Here is a 25916-nt window from a genome sequence, read left to right on the forward strand (position 1 = left end):
AGGAAAAAACACTTTTCAATTCATCTAAATTGGCGTACACAAGATGATGTGCCCCGTTGGCATATGCATCCATCAGTATACAGGGCAGGACAATGAGTAGCAGCTGTAAGGTGACAGACATACACTTTTTAGGAGCTCTGAAAATGGGTCCAATAAAAATGTTGTAAAACAAAATATAGAGAGAAATGATCAGCTCTTCTACAAGGCTTGTGTGATTTCAGTACAGAACATGTGGAATGTTGGAGATGCTACAAATGAGGTTCACAATATTACAATATAACATAAAGAAAAGTAACACACACTGTATAGTCACATGTATGTTGACTAAGTGTCCATTGCTGAATATGTCCATTAGGTCATAGATCTGTCTTCAGTCTCGTCCAGGGTTCCTGTAATACTCGCTCAATCAGCCTAATTTCGAAAATTATTGCTTGTCTACGCTATGAAGCTAGTGTTCCTCACTTAATTATTTTTACAAAAACGTAAAAATGTCAACACTTTTACGTGAACATCTGTAGGTGGGAATAGCAACGACGTACGCACCCATTCAACCAGCGTGGACGTAGCACATTCAACTAAACTGAGACTGATAAGCAAAAGTTAACCAAATGTTCAAAACTAGGCTGTGATGTGTTCAAGTCACAGCACTGCTGTGTCACACACACACACACACACACACACACAAGGACATCAAAGAGACACAGCCAAAGATGTATTTGGACCAAAAAACCCAAAAACACAGTCCTGAGGCTCAGGTGAAGTACCTCCAGCCTATTAAGTCACACCGCTGTGTGTCTTAAATTCTCGTGTTCATTCTTAGGCGACGGAGGAATCTTCCTGGTGAACTGGCTGAAACTTGCCGCCCTACACCTCGCCCTCGGCCCACCGCCTCCTGCATCTCCAGCCGAGGCCTGCGTGGGGCCTGTGGGTAAAGTACTGTAGCGACCTACATTGGGAAAGTCCTGCCCTGTGTGGACCGCATGGCTGCCTGGCTGCAGGTTAGGGTCCTTGTTGAAGAGCCGCCGGATGAGCTGGAATTTTTCCTTCTCTTCCCTTAAAAACAGGTCAACGAGGAGCTTCTTCTCCCGTTTGAGCTGCTCCATGATGGTTTTGGGGACGTCAGGAATGACCCAGGCAACCACGAGGCTGAGGAACATCACAAGATTCTGGAGGGGGAAGAGGAAAGGGGAGAGATGAATGGATGAAGAGATGAAAGTGATGAAAAATAATGTATGAACTTCTGAGGCCTAACACTGATAGAGCTGAAACTTACTTTATGCTATACCTATTTTGGAGATACTCTAAAATTGTGGAACTACACAAGACCAACCTGAACAAACTTTAAAAGGCCAACGAGACTGAATAATGAAAGAAGAGTTGGACATTTGATGGACACAAAGTCATTGATAAATGAGGGTTGTGAGAGCTTTTCTCAAAATGAGCTGGTTAGTAATTGACTGTGGCATCTGGTAATGTCTGACTGTGATTGGAGTAAAGCATTAGTAACTGGCCCACAAATGCATGCACTCACAATTACTCATGTCTTTTATGATGCAAATCAATGCTTTTTACCATGTTATATGCTGACCTTTGTGTAATTTGCTTATGATTTACTTCTTACGTTCATACTGTTGGCCGAGAAACAAGAAAACAATCAGCACATACTTGGAACAATATGACGAAAGCCAATCTTGCAGCCAGGACACACCAGTACTGTTTGGAGAAGTGGTAAGCATCTGGAGACCAAGGGGGTTCCCTGTAGTCTTTGTACCTAGAATGAAAACACAGCATGGATGCTTAAAAAGACGCAAGTCAAATTTGTATTGTATTGTGTTATTGCTTCATGCTTAGCGGGAAATAAATATACACAGTTTGGAATCATGAGCGTAAGTGTAAACATTCATTCCGAAGAGGACCACCAAACAATCCCAGGAAGTCACCAATGGCTAGAGTTGAGATTACAACTGATTTCTTTGAATCATTATTGTGATTCAAATGCAACCAACGACATAAGTCAAATGTAGTTGGATTTGTTTGTCACCAACATCTGCTACACCTTCCTGCCTTAGATTCATGGAGGCAACATGATGTGTTAATCTGGGAGTGGAGTTGTCACCAACTACCTGTTATTAAGTCTATTTTCTTAAACCTCAATTAATTAATTTTGATTATATATAAAGAAAAAGACATGGCAAACACAACACACTGTGGTACTGCTCCATTACTTGGGTGAGAGAGCTCAGGATGTGACAGCAGAGATTTTAGCTCAATTGACACCCAATTATATGAAAAACTGCATGCATATATAGAATACTGGTCTTGGTCTTGACTTGGTCCCCAGTATTGGTCTAAGCACACTCTGATTTTGGCTTGACTTGGTCTGAGCCCCTTAAAGTCTTGGTGTTGTCTTGGTCTCAGGACCAGACAACTGAGCCCAGTGGGCTCTGGTCTTCGTCTTGAATGGGCTTTGGTCATTTTAAGTCCTGGACTTGTCTTAAAGCGGACCTAGACCAGATGTTCCAATAAACGCTGTTTTTTAGTGTGTATCTGCGTCCTTACCTTATTTAAGAAGCCCTAAAGGTTCTAAACAAGCATTTCAGCCAATGCTGAGAACGCTGTGATAGGAGGTGGATAGATGGACGGACTTGGTGGCCCGTCGGACAGCGCTCATAAAAGAGCAAAACATTTAATATAAGGAAGAATTATTAAAAAAGAGGATTAGCAAACATCTGGTTTGAACAACATACACATATGCCCTACAACTCGTCTATGTACCGTTCAGCACTTGCTGGGACAAAGCCAAGCTGTTTCCATGTGGATGCAATCACTCCTGCACAACATAAATAGTGTCTGTTCCGCTTTAGGGTTTATTTATAATGGAACCACTCGGATGCAGTCAGTCATTTATATAACCTAAAACATAACACATGACAATAAATTATGATTTTTCTTTGTGGACCTGGACCTGAGGGTCAAACATTTAAATCATAGTAATTGAATTACTGAAAGCTTCATGTAAATACCTTTATTACACTGCTATCTTAATGCGGGACTATAACTGTCGAGCAACAGCTAACACCGCAGTCACAGGAGATAATTACAGTATGATTATACAGAAAGAGTGGAAATTAAGAATGTCCACTTAAATAAATAATTTTGTGGTGTAGAGTCAGAGAACAGGTTATTTTTTCACCCACTGACAGTCGCTATAACAACATAATCATTACAGTCATCACGATAATTATGTAACCTACTACTCACATATGGCATGAGATCACAGATTCTTTTATTTTTGTAAGACAAATGACTTTATCTGTGACATGCTATAACAAACTGTAACATCAGTGCAGGTGAAGAAACAAGAGGAGGGGTCACAGCCTCTGTGATCTTTTCCTCCCTGATTTTTCCAAAACTGTCCAAGTGAGCCCATGTGAGCGTACAGTGGAAACACTGTTGTACACAAGTAATATGAAATCATCTTATAATTTAATTGAAAGAACATAATGTAATTCATTTGACGACCAATCAAAGTAATCACATTAAGTGTGCCTCCCACAGGCTTGACCCAGGTGCCATCCCTCGCCTGTTGTCAACATGTGACGCTCTCACAAAAAAATCACTTCAAGCTCAAAGTAGAAAGATTAAAAAGACGTTTTTAAAGTCTATTGAGGTGAATTAATGTATATATGTTGTGATGGTTGAAATTCTCATAAGACTTCCAATTAAACAAACAGTTCATCCACACCATCAGCTACAGAATACTTAAGAAGCCATCCATGAACGCTCTACAGATACACTCCAGTGTGGAGTAAAGGGACAGCAGGTGACCCAGATTAAACTGGCTGTGCACACCCTCTTGGCTTTATGTAACGATGCTGTTAATCACACCAAAAAATCCATCCTCCGAAATCACTTAATACAAAGACGACGAAAACGAGATAGAGATTTACTGATGGAGGTCTGTATTATGTCGAGTCAAAGCTACAGACAGATGCACTCAGTCGGATATTTGGACTGACACTGGGCAAGTGGAATGAAAACCAGCCGACGTCCACGCTGTATAAACCCCAATAAAACAATGCTAACTAATTACATTTTTTAATGAGAACGTGTCCATGATGTCACCGTAGACCATATGCTAAATAATTATTGGTTGATTAAAGTGGCCTCAGATCATGTCTGAGGCTAATCCTACTGGATCCAATTGTTATTGCCTTCCTACAAAAAAAAGAACATAAATGTTTGACTTCATAGTAATGTCATGACAACGCTATTTCTATCAAAGGATACTGAATGATGTGAGCTTTGTGTCTATAATCCTGATTCCAATGTTAACAACCTGGATAAGAAACTCAACAATGCTATGAGGTATTTATGGTATGTGTTACTCTGTGTGAATAATAGCATGAACAGCACTAAATATTCATTATATATAATAAAACATTCATTTACACAATAATTCAATGTGATTTGTAACTGTTGTGTGTAATGACTCCGCACAATGCTGATTAATCCAAACAGCTCCACAGAACAAGAATGAAGGAAACTCCGATCACATTGGAAACCGTCTGTTAAGGGGAACATACGTCAGCTTTAAAATATCAACTTAGGAAGTTTCACATTGAGAGAACCAACATTCACACACACACGTAAAAAAAAAAAATCCTCTGAAGCTAAGATAGATGAAAAGGCCTGATTGAGGTGTCTCACTAAAGCACTTGACTAGCAGTATAGAAAAAATAGAGAGGGAGGGTGAGAAGTGTTTTAGCAGTGTCTTATGGTCTCTGATTCCTTCTCCTTATACAGTCATGAAGGAATGCTGCCTGTGAGAGTCAACTCTCCCTCGCTTTCCCCTTTGATATATTCATCTTTCGCTCACCAGCCATTTCCACTATTGTGATATAGATCCACCTTGAACATGGACCAAACTGTTAAATAAGACCTTTCCGGCCTGTTACTTTCACTCAAACTGAAGGAATTTAACATGAAATGTAATTATCAAAAAGCCTGTGTATGTCTGAGTGAGCGTGGGCATTTTCTCGGTACTCCATGTCTGGATGAAATGCTGGCAGCAACTGCATTTAACTCAATATTCTTTCATAAGACTGCTCAATTATATTATAATAATATTATAATTAACAACAGCAATTTTTTTACATTTTAAAATGTTAAAGCACTCATATTATACCCTATTTCTCCCTATTTCTCTTCTCTTCAATAGTACAGAACAACTAATTATAAATGAATGATGCCCATTGTGCCATTGCCTCTCTTTACCATTTATTTTTTTAACTAGTGATCACATTTTTGTTATTAGCACTGGAGGTTTACAGTAATAATGTGGGAGGGAAGATATATACAATAGCACAAGATGCTATTGTATAGATGTAAATCTATGATATATGTTTTAAAGGAGTCATATTATACCCTATTTCTCTAAGTTAACCTAGTTCTCTGGTGTCCTAATGAACATGTCTGTGACATAAGAATGAAGCACCACAGCAGTTCAATCACCCTGCCAAAACAGCCCTGTTCAGAATGCTCTGTTTAGTAGTATCTCTTTAAAAAAAATAATAATAAATAAATAAAAAGTAAAACGAAACTTAAGAGAAAGACGACGAGGACGACATTTGACCGGCTGAGAATACCGTAGCGCTCAGGGAAGGGAGGGAGTGAGCAGAGGAGCAGTTCTTTGTTGTAAATTTCAGCCTCTCCTCTAGATGGCACTATAAACTACTTACTTCACCTTTAAGCGACAGGAAATGACAGCTCAGCCACAGAGGCTACTGGGAGCTAACAGCAGTTAGCATTCGGAAAAGTGATAATTTGCAGACTCGAGCAGGCACATTGCCGTCATATATAACATGTATCCACTGGACGGATAAATCCTCTGAGGCTGGAAGTTTGTGTAGGACTCTGTGCTGCACTGTGGAGCCAAGAATAGAACTTTTCGCGGACTTCCGGTTTTCGGATACCATTGCCCTTGCCAGCACTCTCGCGTGTTTTGTGGACAAAGCAGAGCTCCGCGAGACAACAATTCCAGGAATTTAAGCGCATTGTGACGTCCCAATGAGTGCGGAAGTCAACATCGCATGTTTTATCTCCTGTACTTAGAGTGAGGAGGACCACAAAAACATGAGTGAGTCATCTTTTTTCACACTTTGTCAACTGATAGGACCTCCAGAGTCCCAAATATAAGTATTTAAATGATTAAAAAGTTGATTTTGCATATAATAATATGGGACCTTTAACAAAGAAAAAAAACAGCAATAACTGTGACCTGTAAGAAACAGAAATGTGAGCTATATTCAATCATCCTTAATTATGTAATCACATCTGAAATAAAGACAGAGCAGGAGAAGAGCACAATCAATTATATATATAATATTCTGTAACTACTAAGACACTAAGTGTATCGCCAACAACATTCTTCCAATGCAAAGAAGCAGAAATATGAATTGAAATATCTGGTCTGCTTTCCCTGTATCTTAATATAGAACATCTCCTCAACTTCTCTCTGGTATAATCTGTAGCTGATGAAGCTGCTGTCAACACCTGGACTTTATGGGAACAATTAATTCTGTTACATTTATTGAAAATAAATGGCGCCATCATGATCGACGTTGACACCAGATAGATGTTTGTCTGTCAGTCGTGATCTGTACAGTTGGGCCAAAACAAACGATTATATTGGTAGTCGACTAATTGGTTGATTCTTTTTACAATTACTCAATTGGTGACAATTATTTCTGTTTATTCAGAAGCTAAAAACTTAAATACAAGGCCATAAGTTTAGTTTGAAGACTGGTCGTCCATACATGAACCTACACTCTTGCCTTTATATTATAATAGGGAATACAGCTTCTCCTATAATTCACTATCCTTGACATGTTAGGAAACTTGGCTTATTACATGACTTGGTTGAATATTTGATTGAAACTGGTCAATAGAGACAGTTATTCCTGTATAACAGACATGTGTTAGGTGTAAAGGACTCAGCACATGGAGAGACGTACAGAAACGCTCTGCCCACTGAAGCAGAAGCTGTCTTCACGGTCCTCACACTGCTGTTTTTAAATGTGATTAAACATTTAAAACACTTAGCACTTGGCCTCAATCACACCACCTGTCCTTTTATCATCCACCCATCCAACTCCCTCTGCCCTACCTTCCTCCACTCATATTCATGTTCCTCCACACTGCCCTGTCCCTAACCTCTTCTCATTTGTCATGAAAGTTTTCCCTTTCCTTCTCAAGATCTTTACATCTTTATCTGCTGATCTCTAATCTCTCCATCCCCCCTGTATGACACCATCATCCGTCCATTCATCCACTCTTGAACCTCAACCCACATCCTACTCTGCATGTGTAAGTTCATGCCAGAGTTTCAAAATTAACTGGGTCAAAAAAGAACAAGCAAAAGAAAGATAAGTGATGTCTGGAACATCTGACATACTTTGAATCACTTTCTCTGTTGACTCATTTTAGCCCAGAGGCGTTCGCCACAACATCAGCAGCTAACGCACGATATGTACACAATACTCAACCCGCACACACATGCTCCCTTCTTAGAACATCTACCAGCCAATTTCATGCCTATAAAATTGAGGGCGTAGAGTAACGTGACGTGTCTCCAACATGACATACCACACTATACGGACACAAAGGCTTGATTCTTGCTTTGTCATTCTTTACTCCCTTATGTAAGAGCAGGTCAGCCGCAGCTATCTGTGGGCATTGGCATCCATGACCTTTTCTTCTACAGTGCTTTATATTGATTGTTGTTATGAAAGAGACGCTTGCCACTGCCATGAGTGAAAATTCACACAAGATACAATAGTGCACTGTCTTTGATTTACGGACCAGCAGAGATTCATTGGCTTTTTGACATCGGAAATGATACATTCATTTCCGCTGCCATTGCCTTTGGATTCAAAAGGACAATACTGGTCACTGTGTTTGAACCTTATGCATTTCGAATCAAAAACGTCTTGGATACCTGAAGTGTAACGTTAATATTGTGTTTGATTTTTAGCACATTTGCTGGTAGAGAAAACAAAATTGGTAACTTAAAAGGATTAGAGAAAACCAGAGAAGAATCACAAGTTCCACCCAATCTCAACCAAGCCTGTGTGGTCTGGAATATAAGTTTTGGAAACTAGTTTTACTTTTGATAAGTCATGAAAATATTAAGCTTTCTATTTTTTTAAAGCTATACTTACCATTCTTGCATCTTTACACTTTTCTTTTGTAATCTTAAATTGCTCCTAATAAGCATGTATGGCACTCTAAAATGTAAGATAAACCCACCAGGTTTTGAAACTCACCATTATTTAATTCTCATAATATTATGATAAAAGTATGACCAGTTAAAATATTCGAACAGAATAAAATAATTGGCCGAGCTACCTGTCTGTCATCTGTCGCGCGCCTCGTCGATCACTGTCACAGCTTGCGAGTTGTGCATCTCTGACAGAGCAGTGTTACCAACGTGGTGACTTTGTCACTAAATCTGCCGACTTTTTGTGGTGTTAACCCTAACCCTCTCAAAGCACAGTAACCTCCGCAGTCCCAGCCTACAGTCAGAGCACAGCGGAGAATCGGAGCACACTGAGTCCAGGCTGCTAATGAATCGCTGTTCCGCCCTGGAGGGTGGGATTTTGAGGGAGGTGGAGGTGTTCATGTTTAAATTTTTACTAAGTGCTGTGAGACATGCAAGAAAGGTAAGTATAGCTTAAAGTACGAGTCATACTGCACAAACAAACTGTATATGTTGCTTTATACAGATTATATGTTATTGTAATCCTGGGATTACATTCTTCTGAAAAGGTCTTCCTTAACTCGTCCTCACACAAAAAAACAAGGTGAGCCACCCAAAATATCCAATCCGTCCCATAGAACAAAAAAAACACGTTAAAAAAACATCCATGTAACCATGTCAACATATGTAAATAAATCTCATCTTACATTATTATACATATCAAATGTTGACTTTTGAATTGCTTTATTACATGATTAATTATGTTGTTTTCTAAGTAAAAGGCTTTAGCAGTTTCTGTAGACACTAGATACTGTCCTTGAAAGAGCTGAGTAAAACCTAAAGGTTCATGGGCTTGAATACATGTTTAATTGCTGCCTCAAAATACTGCATGTGTGTGTGAATGTGTGTCTTTACCGGCAGACGGTGATGTCTCCAGAGTTCTGTGGTGACGTGCCGGATTTGAAACTGGACACATTGAAGTAGGAGAGCGTGTGGTCAATGAAGCCGTGCATGGTGCCGGTCTGACTGTACATGTACTGGTAGACGAGCCGAGGGATGAAGTCTGATGTGAAGGAGATGACGAAGGCCTCCAGAGACGATGAGAGACACAGGGACAATGAGAAGCAGAGAAATGTTTTGTCAGTATTTAGTTATTTAACACTTGTTTAACACTCAGTCTCTCTTTTTTCATATGCTAAAAAGCACCAATAATTCTTTAGAATTGATGGATTCATGATCTAGTCTGTCTCAAGTTTTCCATTGGCTAGAAGAGAATAGTCCAGTGCACCAAAGCTCTAGAATGAATAAAAACTGCTGATTGTTCTTCCAAATCGTCCACAAATCTGTTAAGTATTAAACGTAAGCAGAATATTATTTAGTTAGCTGGCCAAGGACAAATCCCAGCAGAACTTTCCTAAACTCCGACATATAAACACACACCTTGACCTCCACAGATCAGTCTGTCAGTAGTGTTGTGTCGGTCAGGAGTGATTCGTTCGAAAGTACGAATCATTTGAATGAAAGAAATGACTGGGATCAATTCATGAACTGATTCGTTCCTTTCTTAGTTCAGTTGAGCTCAGCAGCGATCGTGGCGGCCGGGAGTGGAACTGCCGCGTTCTGTGAATCACTCGTGAAGTCGTTCGCCGACGCCGTCACTCACTCGTGAATCTTCGGAAAACGACGCCAGCCAACGTGCGCCGAGCGGGGGGGGTTGACTAGTAAGAACTGTGTCAGCCTGCCGGCTGCTGTGATTCATTCGTGCCGTCAGTTACTGACTCAGTCATGATTCGCAAACGAACTGACACACAGAGAGAGCTGGTGAACTGTCGATGTGGACGTGAATCTCGCGAAAGAACAGACACACAGGGAGCTGGTGTACTGTCACTGAGGACATGAATCTCGTTCGTACGTACTGCACTCAGGGAGGAGGTGAGTCACGTAGCTTAGCACTGAACGATTCGGTGAACGAATCTTTTGAACGAATCATTTTAATGAACTGATTCAAGTGATTCAGTATACTCAAATGAACTGCCGATCCCATCACGATGTGTCAGTAGGTCATTTATTCAATGTTTCAATCATGTCAAAAGGCTTGTTTCTATCATGGTACAGTTCGGTTTGGTACAGTAAGGTACGGTTTGGAACAGTAAAGCCCTTGGGCTTGCTTGTGTTTCAACTGAAAACAGTGCCTTTACTTGGTAGGTGGACATAACAGACGACAGAGGTCTTCTAGCAGCTCTTTTTTCTTCTGCTCTGTGCACAAGCTTTGTATGAGAATAGACTACGGGAGTTGAAGAAACACCGGTCGCAAGGGAGTGATACTTTTCTGTAGCCTAATCAGCTGACTGTTGTGGGTGTAGATCCACCCATACCGTACATCACTCTGGTACCCCAAGGGAAGGGTACCGAAAAATGAAAAAACGACTGGGGGAAGTTATTTTGATACTATTCCCAATGGAAATGAGTACTAAACAGAACCATTCAATTCAGCGGAAACGCAGTAAAAGAGGTTAAATGTGTATTTACAATTTACAGTACATCACTCATATACACACATAGACCCAATGAGAACTGAATTTCACACTAAAATGCATAAAGAAGTTTGAAATCAATGGCAAAGCTCTGTTTTGCAAATATTATTTGCCAACCCTTTCTATCGTTTTCTTTGATGTTAGTGAGCTTACAATATTGTGATCTCAGTATAAGTATAGTCTATCAATACAATATTAGAACAACATTTCAAGTTAAAAATTGTAAAGCACTGGACAGTCAGCTAAATACCAAATCACACCTCAGAAATGTAAACAAAATATTAATACTTTTACTTTATTCAAGTATAGAATTACTTAGGATTAGGCTCTTCGAAACAGACAACATATGTACAGTTCTCATGTATTTATTGTGGACACATCTGCCTTCATCACTTATTTAAATGCAAGACACTGAATTAATACTTACATTTATAATGACTGAGAACTTTCCCATTCCACTCAGGATGTTGTACCATATCCCTATAAAAAGAAGAACGAGCATGAGTACAGAAGTGTGTCCATGTTGTGAGACCTGCTGGTCTTAAACCACTTAAGGTGCCATAAAACATGTATTATATTAGGTCATGAAATGTTTCACTGATAACAATAGTGCAGCCAGAAATGTTATTTAAGGTCTGCAACTTCAATGTTTTTGCGGGAACACAACGTTCTTCAGCTGACTCGCAGGATGATTTTTGAACAACTCAAAAGCCTATAGATAACCTCAAAATGCATAGCAGTCAAGCTGTAAAAAGAACTATTTCATTATAGCCGACAGCAACAACATGAATATCTTGAACTGTTGAACGGCGTCAGTTTATAAATCTCGCGGCCCGAGGGAAGGGCTAACCCTGAAAAAATGTAATCAGTCTAGTTTCAGTGTAGAGTGTTAGTGTCCCATGATGTCTAAAATAGTAAAGAAGATTTATGGGGGAGAGTCAATACTTATTTTGACAGATTCTTGTGTAACTGATCTGGTTTCGTGTCGTATGTATTCTGGTTGTGTTGCATATGGTCATTTCCTGCTGTTTTTAAATGTCAGAGCAGCTTACCGATGTCTTTAGCTCGTATGGCCACTGGCCTACGCAGCTCTGTTACAAACTTCTTAGCGTCTAGCCGGATCTCGATGACGTTGTTGAGCAGAGCGAAGAGCGGAGCGAGTGGGAACGATGCCACGAACAGAGAGACGAAACCAAACTGGATGACTGCAGAAGACAGACAGACAGAGAAAATACATTATTAAACAGCATCAGTACGTGTTAAATCAATCAATATCAGAAAATAGTATAACAAATGTAAGATTGATGGAACCACATATATTTCAAGTCAAACTTTTTATATTGCTATAGATGGAAAATACAGAAATATCATACTGTGACTTTAAAATTATCCTACTTTGACAAAAACTATCATACACACTGAAACAACTAGCAGGTGCCAGGATACTACATTTAATAGCAAAACTATGCTACGGGCGTCATTTGAATAGAAGGTAAACAGTCTATACATCACAAAGCAACCACATATGATCTAACCCTTCAAAATAAAATCCAAAAGATCTAAATACTGCTAAATACTCTAAAATACTGATTTTTACTAACTTTATCTAGAGACCTGTGATTGGTTAGTTGCTCTCGTGATATGATGAAACGGTCAATTTATCATACATTTTTGAAATGATTGATCGTACATCGTGCAGGGGGTGAAATAATCATACAATATGATTATTATTTGGCAACACTGTTCCCTACTAATTTTGGCAATTTGGTAGAAACCCATCAATGAACATAAATCAAAACTGTGCACCGGTTGTTATCTTTAAGGAGACCCCTTATATATACACACTGACATATTAATCAACTGCAACTAAAGGCCTTTATTATGAATTACTGTTCTAAAAAGACAATCTGATGACAGTCCACTGTAGTTTGCAGTAAACAAAGCCAGATGCTTGTGAGCTTCAAAGTTTACATTACAGTGGTTCATGGATGGTTCCAGACCTCAGTGCAGCGTATCATTTTTAAATCCACATTTTCTCTATGTCTATTACACTAAATACACTAATAAACTAAACTAGATTATCACAAGTATTGTTTTTAGTGGCACTGTGTGTGCTGCCACACTTGCACTTGCCAATATGACCAACAGAGGCCGCCAGAGGCAATGATAGTGTTTATTAGACTTAGTTACTGTGCCCAGTTGGGTGCGCTTAGATAATATTACTGATATTGTGCTTCCATTTGGAAGAGGAGACATACATGTATTAAAGTTTGAGACCATGATTTGTCCCTGAAACACTTAATTGTGATTGTTTTTATTAAAATCTTCTTTACATCCACTGAGAAAAAGTAACACAACTGACACATCCCACCAAACATTTCAACCTTCTTCTCATCCAAGCTCTGCCCTCAAAACAAATGGACAAAGGAAGAAAATAAACACTTTGATGACACTGGGTTACAAAAAAAAAGTTGTCCATGTCTTTTCAAATGAATTAGGACCATTTTGCACTGCTGAAAACAAAAATGACATCCATTTTTCTCAATGAGTTCAGGTTTTTATGCTAATTTGATTTTGAAAAATCCGATCTTCAGACTAAATGAATTACATTTTGTGACAATATCAGTTGATTTTCATTAAAAATGTTTCATCCAAAAAAGGTTTTAGGAGGTGACATGAAAATACCCGTACATGTAAACAAAAACGTTAAAAACAAATATGTAGCTTTGATCACAAAGTTGACCTGATTGAGTAAAACCAATGTGATTTTTGGATTCAGCACATCAAAATTATCCTAAATCAGCTATAAAAAAAAACTTAAACAATAAATTTGGTGTTGACCAGTGTTATTAAAGGCACCATAAGAATGTGGCCAAAAATGGTTACTACACTCAAATTCAAAATACCGAGGTCTTTTATGTTTCATTTTCTCTGCCATTGTAGCTCAGACCTAACTGGCAACCCGTGGTTGCTCGGCAGCTGAGACTCTACTGACTGCAATGATTGGTAGACGACGGTAGGTGGCGCCACATGCCAAAACATGATTTACAGTCTGCAAAAGATTTTTTTAACGTGAATATTTTAGCTGTGCTGTTGTTGTTGGCGAGTTCAGTTTGTTATATGAACATTATTCCTGAGTCTCTGTGACATATTAGGACGATTTTACGGCCAGTTGCTTTAGATTTATCATGTCAGAAGAAGGTTTTGTTTATGACAGTAATGTGAGGGCTAAAGTCTTTGGAATTTATCAGTTTTTCCTTATTTATTGAAGACGACCAGGATATAATTATTAAATAATTATGTGCTATGGCTTTAAAAACAGTGCAAGCTTTAAAAAGCATTTAAGTGCAACAAGACTCCAATGCTTATCAATGTGAAATTAAGAGAGGTCTGACTAAATTAAATAGTTACGTATGATGTATCAGAACATTTTTGTCATGTGACACAGGAAGAGAAAGACTGACGTGTGGGAAAGGAATCAGAATAAACAGACTGACATTCATGAAAGTCATTTTTCTGGTTCGAGTCACAGTGTCTGTCCAGCTTTCAGATCATGCCTTTTAAGGTGAAGCGCTTCATCGCACCAGTTAAACTGGCTCGTTTTATGTGGACCTATGTTCACGTTTTTGAACAGTGTGTTTGTGTAAGTTATGAAGTCTGATTAGATTACACACGGTCACATCTTGTATGACTAAAAAAAAACTAAAGTTGATGGGAATTTATTGCACAGCATGGCAGGAGAGAAATGAAAACAAGTATCTTTAAAATAAAAGTGCAAGTGTTTTGAAGCCAGGCTGGCATTAGAAGATGGATCAATAAAGATCAGTTTACAACAACATCCAAATGAGGAAACCCATATGAGAGAGACATTCCTAAACTGTGGCTGACACATGGCGGTGGAACTTCAGCAGTGTGGGAACGGGGATTTCCAACGAGCTGGAGACTGACGGCTTCACCTTTGGATGCCACTCACAGACAAAGAGTGGTGAGGAAGAGAATACGACAGAAGAGCAGTGAGCGCCAGAGGGCTAGCTTAGAATGACCTTGCTATCTACCTGAGAAGAGGCTGACGAGTTTGGGGATGGCCCAGACACACACACCTTAACTCGCAGATACATACACAACGCAGTTGTAAGACAATTCCAGGATTACCCAGTTACACACTCAAATCTATGTGTGCGTTTGAATATAGAGCTCAGACATTTCTGGCATTCCTCATCTTCTATACGATTATCAGACCGCGGTAAGATCAGAAGTCAAAATGACAAAAACAGTGTTCTAACTGATTCTATCAGTCTGGTCCATATTCTTGAGTTGCTGATCCTGATGTTGGACCCTGCATTTATGAGAATATTTCCCACGCTAGTACACAGGGAATAATTTTTGGAAATCATTTCAATCATTTTATTTGCTGCTTATAATTTCACCAAAATCTCAATTTATGGCTTTGACCTGAGAGCACGATAAGGCAAGTTAAGGCTTCACAATCCTCCTCACACTGGGAAATGCCTGAGGATACAGTATCTCGCTGTGTAGCTTGATTTTGGGCCAATTCCAATTCCTATTTTAACCTTCAGTCTTAACCCTCAAGCTCCACCCTTAATCTTAACTGGCCTCAAAACCAAGTGTTGAGGGTTATTTTGTCACTTAGAAATGGGACACCCCTCAAATGCAGATACGTCTTCAGACTGTAGGAGGCAGAATAACGCGAAAGGTGCGTCCAGTCTGTCAACTCCAAAAAAGAAGAAGAAGAACACATTTACGTCACGATTATTTATCAGGATCCGTTTGTCAGTCAAGTTATTAGATTGTCAGTTAGTTATAAGATGATACTCATACAAATACCACAACCACGGACACATTCAGCTGACAGTTACCTCACACCAGGGCTTATTGAAAAGTAAGCCATAGCAAACGATCGCTTGTCCGCACTGTCTATTGACAAAAGATTGTAAAATAAAAATAAATATTATGCAACAATGACGTCAGTAATCAATAATATGGGCCTAAACTAAGATAATACAATGGTTTTCATCATTTTTATAACTCTATTAACAAAGGAAAAAACTTAATTTGTAGCGTACTCGTTTCGCTGCTCTCGGCGCCATCTTTGTTATGTAAAAACACGCAATGCATTCTGGGTAGCCCTTGCTGACAGACCCTAAACTTGCCCCTCAACTTAATTTTTCTGAGAATCGGGACAGCACTTGCACTAGAGGGAGTGTGTGAGTGTGTGTGTGTGTGTGTGTGTGTGTGTGTGTGTGTGTGTGTGTGTGTGTGTGTGTGTGTGTGTGTGTGTGTGTGTGTGTGTGTGTGTGTGTGTGTGTGTGTGTGTGTGTGTACTAGCACACGTGACACCTCCCTGTCACAGGCAGTGAATCAGTCAACTTTTAAAAGCACACAACTGTTTTTCTTCAAACCTGTTGACCTACAAACGGCCTCAGCGATTACATTAAGCAGACTTAATGCCTATCGACAAACATATGAAAGCTATCAATAATCCTGACTTGACACATCTTCGACACATATTCTTCTGTGTTGACAATTAAATTTTTTCACGCTGTTGAAGTCGTTCTTTGTTTACCATCTTGAACTCGGACTCATCTAATTCTTGGAAGGATGAAATTTAACGAGCCGCTGTATATTATTTCCTAATGATTCACAGGGTTTATCTCACACAGTATTTAACTTGTGCCATGGCCATCGAGGCGGTGCACAGAGGGTTTAAATTTAAACGCAGAATCTGACACATGGTCAAAAAACATCACACTAGCTGCCTGTTCTGAGTCTGAACTGAAAAAAAAAGCATTGTGCCTTCACAGCCCTGCTATATGAAAGAAGAAACATGTCAATGAGGATTAAAACTCAAACTCAAAACAGGAAGTAGCATGGGCTCAGGACAAAATGACCTTGAATGATCTAAAATTGCTGTGGCGATGACGGGAGCTTTTATTATAATAGATAACTTTTTTTCAGCCTCAGATGAAAATGGGCCTTGCCCTTACACACTCACACACACACTGCATTGTAAAGAATTCGATTTGTGTCAATATTATCAAGCACAAACACTTCCTAAGAAGCAAACGATACACAAATTGCAAATAAAATATCAATTTAGTCTTTCAAAATGATTGTATTGTATTTGAAAAAACAGTTTTTGTTTGCAATGATCGGAATTTCTGCAAAATTGTTCTTCGCCCTCCCTGGCTCTTTGTTTGGAGTTCTGACCATGGGCGGGCCTAAGGAAGCTACCTGCTAATTGGCTACTGAGTTTTGGAGCGACAGCTCAATGGACCGGATGTAGACACAGGCTTGGAGTCAATGTCCATCTGGAAATTGTTCATAATATCCCAAAGATAATCTGACAAACGTTAGAAACATATGATTATTTTAAGTATTACACTTATTACATTTACAATTCTTATATTGAATAGTACCGTATAATAATACCCTTGGGGGAACAAGTTCAAGACGGACAGACCCACCCATCGACAGAATCGCAAACAAAATCTCAGGGCAAACGCAAAAGAGTCAGAACAAGCGAAATTCTGATCATTGCAAACAAAAAGCATTTTCAAACAAAAAATAAATAAAATCATTTTGAATGATTAAATCGATATTTTGTCTGCAATTTGTGTATTTAGATTGTGTGGTTCGCTTTTGGTTGCTGAATTCATAAAGTGTTGTTTGCTTCTTAAAAGGTGGTGTTTGCTTCATGAAAAGTGTTGTTGATATTGACACAAATCTAATTCCATTGGAATGAAACTAAGAGCTATTACTGATTAATATCTTGCAAGTTTAAAGCATAAACATTGTTCAGTGATTGATCACAACAATCAGTTCACACCAGTGTTGGTGAAGAACCTGTGCATCTCCAGTGGAGAGATGAGAAGTTCCTGTAGCTGCTGTCAACCTCAGAGCAAACAGAGCCTCTCTTACTTCAGATTCATCCATCCCTGATGTAAACATCCTGCAACAATCAGTCAGTAAAGCAGACTTTAAACCTTAAAAAACTTTCATGTCATAAGAAATGATGTCATTGTAACAAGTAACTATCAGTTCTACACTTCTTGTTGTCTCATGGTTTGCCCTAAATCATGGTATTTATCATTACAAAGGTTTTATATGACCATGAAGATCTTGATGTGAAATACACATTGTATTTCACATCAAGTACAAGAAAGGAGTGCATGAGGCAAAACCAAACCTGCTTTTCAGAGCACATCCACTTGAACTGGTCTTTGTCCACTCTAAGGGTGCTTTCACACCTATAGTTCGATTGTTTTGGTCTACACCAGTCAGAAATTTTTTACAATGTAGCAAACCCACGTGGTTACGGTTTGCTTTCACATATGCATAGTTCTAAACGAACCAAAAAAGACCGTGAAGACCATCAGCAGCGGAAACCGGACTAACCCCCTATTTCCACCGGGTAAGCGTCACGGTCACCGGAGCTGATCGCTGCCACTCTAGTCAATGTGAGCATTTCCACCGGGCACGCCGCGGCTTCTTGTGTGAATAAGGCTGGCTCGCAAGGCTGTGCGGAGTTATGCGTTCGGTGGGCATTGAAGTGGCAGAGAACGGCGCAGACACGCCCGGTGGAAATCCGGGGTTATCTCATACCCATAATGCATTAAACTAGACCGTTTCGTCCCATTTTGTTGCTTTCACACCAGAGGAACCGTACCAAAGTAGGGCGGACAAAGCGGTCCGAGACCGGACCGGTTGATTTGGTGCCCACCAAAGGACCGAGATTACATTCTTAGCTAAATACATTAAATAATTCAGAGAGGCTGCAGTAACGTCACAGTCGCCTCTGCAGCTCCCACTTTTTGGTTGCTAAGCAATGACAGATGTAATCACAGAGAGCAAGCCCAAGTATCTTGGTTAACGTGTGGCTTCTCTCACACATTTTAGACAAAGTATGACAGTCTCATAGTAATAATGTCACTTATTTGATGTTTCATTTTGTTCATTTTGATCTACATATGTAAGAATGTGGCCAAAAACGGTTACTACACTCAAATTCAAAATACCGAGGTCTTTTAGGTTTCGTTTTCTGACGTAACTGGCAACCCGTGGTTGCTCGGCAGATGAGACTCTACTGACTGCAATGATTGGTAGATGGCAGTAGGTGGCGCCACATGCCAAAACATGATTTCAAAACATAAACATGATTTGCAGTCTGCAAAAAAAAATTTTTTATGCAAATATTTTGGCCGTACTGTTGTTGTTGGTGAGTTCAGTTTATTATATGAACATTATTCCTGAGTCTCTGTGACATATTAGGAGGATTTTATGGCCAGTTGCTTTAGATTTATTACATAATTCATCTTTAAATGTACAAACCTCTGCATGTGGATGGATGTATCAATCTAATTAAATTGATAATAACTACATTAATAGTAGGTGGTAAGTTGGTTTAGATGTTACTTTTAAAGAGAGTCATCATGGGACTGAGCATATACCTCTTCAATCCAGGTGTGGGAGTTTATCTGAAAACATCATAATGGTCCTTGAAGATACAGATTATATAATACCTCAGGTATACTAGTTTTAAAAGTATGTCGGTGCCTAAATGGCTGCTCTTTGTCCCCGAGGCTATGTTTCTTCTGTGTGTGTGTCGGTGTGTGTGTGTGTGTGTGTGTGTGTGTGTGTGTGTGTGTGTGTGTGTGTGTGTGTGTGTGTGTGTGTGTGTGTGTGTGTGTGTGTGTGTGTGTGTGTGTGTGTGTGTGTGTGTGTGTGTGTGTGTGTGTGCAGACTCACTCATCTCCATGTATTCAGGTGTCAGGCCTTCAAAGGCAGCCAGAGCATAGTCCAGGTTCCACTGCTGCGGAGGCCTCTCCTCCTCCCTCTCTGCCTCTGCTGATCCTTTAGCCTTCATCGCACGCACCAACTTCTTCAGCTTCCTGTCAGAACAGATGGAGAGAGATGGGCGAGATTAGAAAGAGTTTAAAAGGGAAAAAAGCTGCACCGTGTGAACAACCACACAAGATTATCTCATAACAGAAAAATGTCCCACTCCAATAAGCCGTCTTTCTTTTAAGTCACGGAAACACAGCTTAACGGAGTGGGACATTTCCAAATGATGATGATTATGACATATTTAGTTAATGATTATAAAACAAAACCTTTATATCCCTTCCTATCCAAACCAGTGAAAGAGAGATGTTTCCTTTAATTTAAATAAAATATATAATAAGAATGATCTTTTAATGGTTACTTAACTGATCCTCAAGGTTTGATTTTTCAGCTTCTTCAATGTGACTATGTTGTGCTTTCTTTGCTCCAAATAACAAAGAAATCAGTAAAACTGAATAATTTGTGTCCTAAAGTCCAGGCTACATTGTGTGACTTCATTGTAAATAATGCATGTATGACTGTACCATTGATTATGCACCATGTTTGTGCATGTGAACGTGTGTGCTAATAAAAGCAGCTTATTGCTCAACACACACAGCACACAACACACTAGCTGTAGATGTAGATATGTCAGATCAGTACACGAGACTAAAGAGGCTAGATGTTACTGATGTAGGTCAGAGGCAATTACCATTGTTTTACTGCCACGTGGTGTCACACAGCAACTCCAAAACCTTTAAATGGCTATATATTTAGAAATATTTTAATACATGTGAAAGAGCTTCATGCAGCTTATAGCCAGGTGGAGATCTGATTTTTTTGTATTTGTTTGTTAGTTTGTACACTCTTAGAAATAAGGGTTCCAAAGGGGTCCTTCTACAAGGGCTACCTGGAACCATTTGCTTCTGAACCCTTGCTTTTTCAAGGGTTCTTGGTAACACTAATGGTTCCAGTAAGAACCCTTTTGATCCAGAGAACCCTTTAAAACCCCTTTCCTGAATAAAGGGTTTTAAAAGGGGTCTTGGTGGAACCCTCCAAAAGGGTTCCAGGTGAAACCTATATTAAAAAGGTTCTAGAGACAAAAAGGGTTATCCTTTGAGGACAATATAAGGACTTATATGGTTCTACTTAGCACTTTTATTTCTAAGAGTGTAGTGGGGCAGAAAGGGAATTTGGCTTGTAACCAGAGGGTTGCCAATTTGAGTCGCAGCCAGGTCAACAGCGAGGGTAACCCTGAAAAAGGAAAAAAAAATAATAATTGCTAATTGGGCACACTAAATTGAGTAAAACTCTCTGTCAAATCAAATATGCAGATCATTTGCAAAAAAATGTGTTTAATGGCAGTTTGCATTCATATTGTTGCTTTACTTCCACTATCATCTTCTTTTCTTTCATTGTTTTTTTCCTTCTCTGGTGTTGGAAAGATGTATATTCATTTACTGTACAAGAATGAGGTACTAAGAATCCTCAAAGTCACATTCTGTTGGACCTTCTCAATAAAATAAAATGGACTTATTTTAGAAACTTGCATCTCCACCTGCCTACTGCCATGTTTTGTTTTGGAACCCGAGTGACACTGTTGCACTTGTTTCTTCACATTTGTCCAACCCGGCACCACGAGATGTGTCCCTGTTTGCACTGTAGCCGTGGATTGTACCGCATCAGTGTACTTTGATAGCAAAGATAACTTCGTATCTTGGGGCGAATTCTGCAGCGGCAAGACGTATCTCCTGATCGCTTAGCAGATGTATGACTTATTTTTTTCCGCAGTGGACAATGACATGACCACAGGATACGCGAGATACACTGATTTTTAAAAAGTCATGTTTTTGTGTTGGGATTTGACTGGGAGGAGGATTTTTCATGCTAATTGCAGCGATAAAACAATCTCTCGTCTACTTTATACGAGCTGCTAGCGCTGTTGCTAATTCAATCATGTAGCGGCAGCACACATGACCTGTTCCCGTCTACGACAACCTCTTTGTTATACCATACAGTTTCTTTTGCCTTATGTTGCCACATTGACACCAAAATCGCTTAATGTTGTGTCTGCACTATACTGTTTATCCTGGGCCCAGTGGATCCAGTGTGACCCACATGTCAAACATGAGTCATCTAGACTGTTTCACTCTACACAAGTTTTCTCCAGACACAGCACAAACACACCCTTCATTTATAATTCAACAGGCCATCACTCTAGTGCAGCGGTCACTGCTTTTGCTCTTGATGACACTAATGTGAAGTCTCAATACTCATGAATCCTCTGTGGGAGGATGTGGAGGTTGAGTTCACCACTTCACCATTTTTTTTCGGTTGTGTTCTGTGTAGGATGGGAGCCTGCGTTTCAGTCCAGAGAAAATCAATTAACTTTATTTGCCCACAAATTGTAAAAAAAATTGTATTTATAAAGCGCTTTCTTGTTTTTTAAATATATGCTTCACATGTATGTGAATATTACACGTATAATAATAATTATATAATATTATTATATTTTTATCTCATCATATACACTCTTAGAAATAAAAGTGCTAAGTAGAACCATATAAGGTTCTTCGGCTTGTCCTCAGTGGAGAACCCTTTTTGGCTCCACGTAGAACCTTTTTATAAAGGTTCCACCTGGAAACCTTGGTGGTGTAAATTGGTTTTAAAGGGTTCTCTGGATCAAAATGGTTCTTACTGAAACCATTAGTGGTACCAAGAACCCTTGAAAAACCCTTTCCCGAAGAAAGGGTTTTTAAGAAGCAAATGGTTCCAGGTGGAAACTCAGCCCTTGTAGAAGAACCCTTATTACTAAGAATGTATCTTTCATACCCAGTCACACACTGTCGGCACAGCCATCAGAAGCAACATGGGGATAAGTGTCTTGCCTAAGAACACATCGGCATGTAGACTAGTGGAGCCAGGAATCAAACCCACAACCTTCGAGTTGAAAGGCGACTTGTTCTACCACTGAGCTACCATCACCTCTTTCAGCAGCAGTCAAAAAATGTTCATAAAAGACATACAAAACTAATTACAGTGCATGTGCAAACTTGTGAAAAGTATAAATGTATTATAGGAAACAATCTACCAATCGCACGGTAGCAACTGAATTTGCATTTAGGCAAGTAGACATGGTCAAGACGACGTGCTGAAGTTCAAACTGAGCATCAGAATGAGGCAGAAAAGGTCATTTCAGTGACTTTGAACCTGGCGTGGTTGTTGATGCCAGAGGGTCTGGTCTGAGTATTTCAGAAACTGCTGACAACCATCTCTAAGGTTCACAGAGAATGGTCTAAAAAAGAGGTTAGAGTGTAATGACCAGAGGCTTAGATGGTTCAAGACACTATCACAAAAGAGACCTATGAAACTAAATGTGTAAATCATGTCCTGTTGCTTGTTTGTATCCATTATCTCTTTAGACAGAAGCCTTTAGGTTCACGCACACATTTGTAAACCCGTGAAAATGTCTCATGTCTCTGTCTTCTCTCAGTGACTCTTGAGATTGCCTATAAACCCCAGCACTGGCTGACACTATGAAGACATTTCGGTTTCCAGGTTGCGTCCCAGGTGCGAAAGCTTATAGGTGGATGAATGTGAAGCAGATGAGAAGATGGTATGTGTCTGGTGTGAAGGTATGTGCCGTGGCTCGCCAATGCCTCAGGACATCCTGGAGAAACCACCACACCATGTATGATGAGACTCACCCAGCAGGTCTGGAGGTCAAGCTGTGCTTACAGCAACAGTAACAGTGAAGCCCGAAGCCAAAAGGCTCCTCAGCTGTGAGACAGTTGTTATAAACAGGGCTGACCTCTAACCTTCTGGATTTGCATGTACAAGCTGAGCTTTTTCACAAGATGGAATACTATTGTACAGACATGGGAGGAATGTTATTAGAAGAAGAAGAAGAAGGGCAGATGGAATGTAAGTAAGTAAGTGCAGCCTTTTGTCAGGTTTAGTAAAAAGTAAGTGTCCTTAATTTAAAGTAACATGCTCTTTCACTGCGACTCAGCCTCATAAACTCTTCAGTTTATGTTCAAACAAGACTCATCTCTAAAGTTTCAATCAACAAAGACTGAAGAGAAAGGCACTACCTAACTCACAGTTATTCCGGTGAGTGATTTATATTGTGCTGTCAGGTCTTTAGAGAGATTTATTTTTGGATTGTGTCATAATACAAAGGGGGATGAGAGAAGCGATGATACTTTGCCAAATGAACATTTGAATATGGGTTAAATACAGACTTGCATGCTTTCAATTTGACGGTGTTTTTTCTGGCCATTGATGACACTGTTGTACTTACGGGATGCCAATTTCAAAGATGTTGTTCTGGATGAGCTGTTTCCCCAGCATGATGATGCTGAGCTGAATGCACAGTTCGATGAGGCAGCCTCCTGGAGCACACTGAATCAGACAGAAGCACTTCGTTTCATTCTCTTATTCTTCATCATCTGATGTTTATTTTCATTCGCTGAAATGTGAACAGTCTCAGATTAAAAGGCGGAGAACAAACCTCTTCCATCCGATAGTTGTTAAAGACATACACGTAATTCCCAGGTCGACCTGCGAACCTGTGGAAACAAAATGTATTACACAGACTCAGAGGTTTGACATGGAGTCACTCAGTTGTTGTTTTTTTTGTTATCAACAGGTCAGGAGTCTTTCTAGTGAGTGACAACATTTTAGAATTTGACTTTTGTCAGACATCTAAGAGCTTACCTTGTGTTTTCTGAAAATTCACCTCAAGCAATTTGAAAAAAAATTGACAGTTGAAACAAGACTTACCGTCCTTTGAAGAAAGCCACATAAAATATGGGCGCATATGCGTTCATAAACTTCAGTAAGAAGGCTTTCAAGATGAGACGCTCCTCAAAGGTGGTGTCCGTTTTGGGGATTTCTGGGGGAAAAAAACAAAAAACTTAGTGAAACTGTACCACAGAGTCGACGCGTCATTGTTTTATAAGACAGCAAACGGAAGAGAGGGGGGCAAACGGAGCAAGGTAAATGATGCATGACGTTTACAATTGTACAGTATATACAGTATGTTAGCTTTGGCTGTCACTGTATTATACAAATGCATGGTTGTGTTTTTATAACAAGTACTCCCCTCAAGGTAGTTCAGACATCATGTTGAAGAATGCTTCCCAAAAAAACGAACTAGTTAAATCATATGGAGAGAAAGAGCATCTATACCATTTATCTTCTACTGTATCTGGGTAGATTTTGGAGAGCTCGGCTCTGCTATAGTGAGCCTTTGTATAGCAACTTAAACTGAATTAGGCTAAACTGAGTGCAAGAGGAGGAGGATTTCACAGCTTCTTCTCACAGCTTTTCTCCAAAATTGATCAGAGAAGGTTGTCTGTAATTCTTCATTTTGCCCTAACTTTCTCTCAACAATTGATTCATTTGATGGCAAAACAAGGTCATGCAGTTACGAAACATGGCCTTTTGTTAAAGCATCAGCGGGGAGTATTATGGTCTGTACCACTAGCGGGCGAGATTTGAGGCAATTTTGGAAAATGGGTCTTTGCAGTGTCCTGTAATTGGAAATACCTTTAAAAAAATCGAATGGGTTAACACAAAATTGGCACGTAGTTGATGGTCTAGCAAACGACCCATTTACAGTACATACAAGTCCTGCACATCACAGGCCTTTTTGGACCACTTGGATGAGTGGACCACTTAGACTGCCGTCTTGTCTGTGGTCATGCTGTATCTTTAAGGTGGCAGTGACATTGGGGCTCATTGTGCCACATGCTATAAGGCTTGGGATGAAGAAGAATACATGAGGCGATGTCTCAAATTGGCACCAACCACCCTGTGGGGGAAGGGAACCATATCAGTAGCCCAGTAATAATAGCATAGGTGATTGGGTAAACCTCGTCCACCCTAATGGTCTACTCCACTGCAAGGAGGCTCTACAGTTTCTAGGGTGCTCACATACATATGGAGATGATGAGTGAATAGTTTTGATCTGGGCAAGAAGAATGGGATGCATTTTACAGATATTTAGGCAATACGTTCATTAATTGGTTGCACTCTCCCCGCCAGAGAGAGAGAGGCAAATGAGTCCACCTTTGTAGGGTCCGATTACATTTTTGCTTTCAGAGCCATAACATCTTGTTCCCTCAGGGTACGGATGTATAAATGCATGTTCAAGGTTTTTGTGCTGTTCCCAAAAGAAAGTGACACTGTCAGTCCAATTTTTGAATTGAGTTAAAACATGACCAGTGAGTTGGAAGTAGGTTAAATACTGGCAGGTTTCAAACAGCCCAACCGCT

General features: G+C 39.7%; 1 protein-coding gene across 1 annotated transcript in view; it reads right to left on the reverse strand.

The window, feature by feature from the left end:
• Positions 1 to 779: 779 nt before the first annotated feature.
• ano2b (anoctamin 2b) overlaps positions 780 to 25916 on the reverse strand; it is a gene marked incomplete at both ends in the record, with an annotated part of 86764 nt that continues 61627 nt past the window's right edge. The window contains 9 exons of the mRNA XM_083907038.1: positions 780 to 1166; positions 1666 to 1771; positions 9176 to 9348; positions 11222 to 11274; positions 11847 to 11999; positions 19561 to 19703; positions 23939 to 24039; positions 24149 to 24206; positions 24421 to 24532. Of these exons, the coding sequence (XP_083763164.1) occupies positions 780 to 1166; positions 1666 to 1771; positions 9176 to 9348; positions 11222 to 11274; positions 11847 to 11999; positions 19561 to 19703; positions 23939 to 24039; positions 24149 to 24206; positions 24421 to 24532 (1286 nt within the window). The remainder of the gene's footprint in view (positions 1167 to 1665; positions 1772 to 9175; positions 9349 to 11221; positions 11275 to 11846; positions 12000 to 19560; positions 19704 to 23938; positions 24040 to 24148; positions 24207 to 24420; positions 24533 to 25916) is intronic.

Source organism: Microchirus variegatus (genome assembly GCF_963457635.1).
Source record: "Microchirus variegatus genome assembly, chromosome: 20".
Taxonomy (NCBI): domain Eukaryota; kingdom Metazoa; phylum Chordata; class Actinopteri; order Pleuronectiformes; family Soleidae; genus Microchirus; species Microchirus variegatus.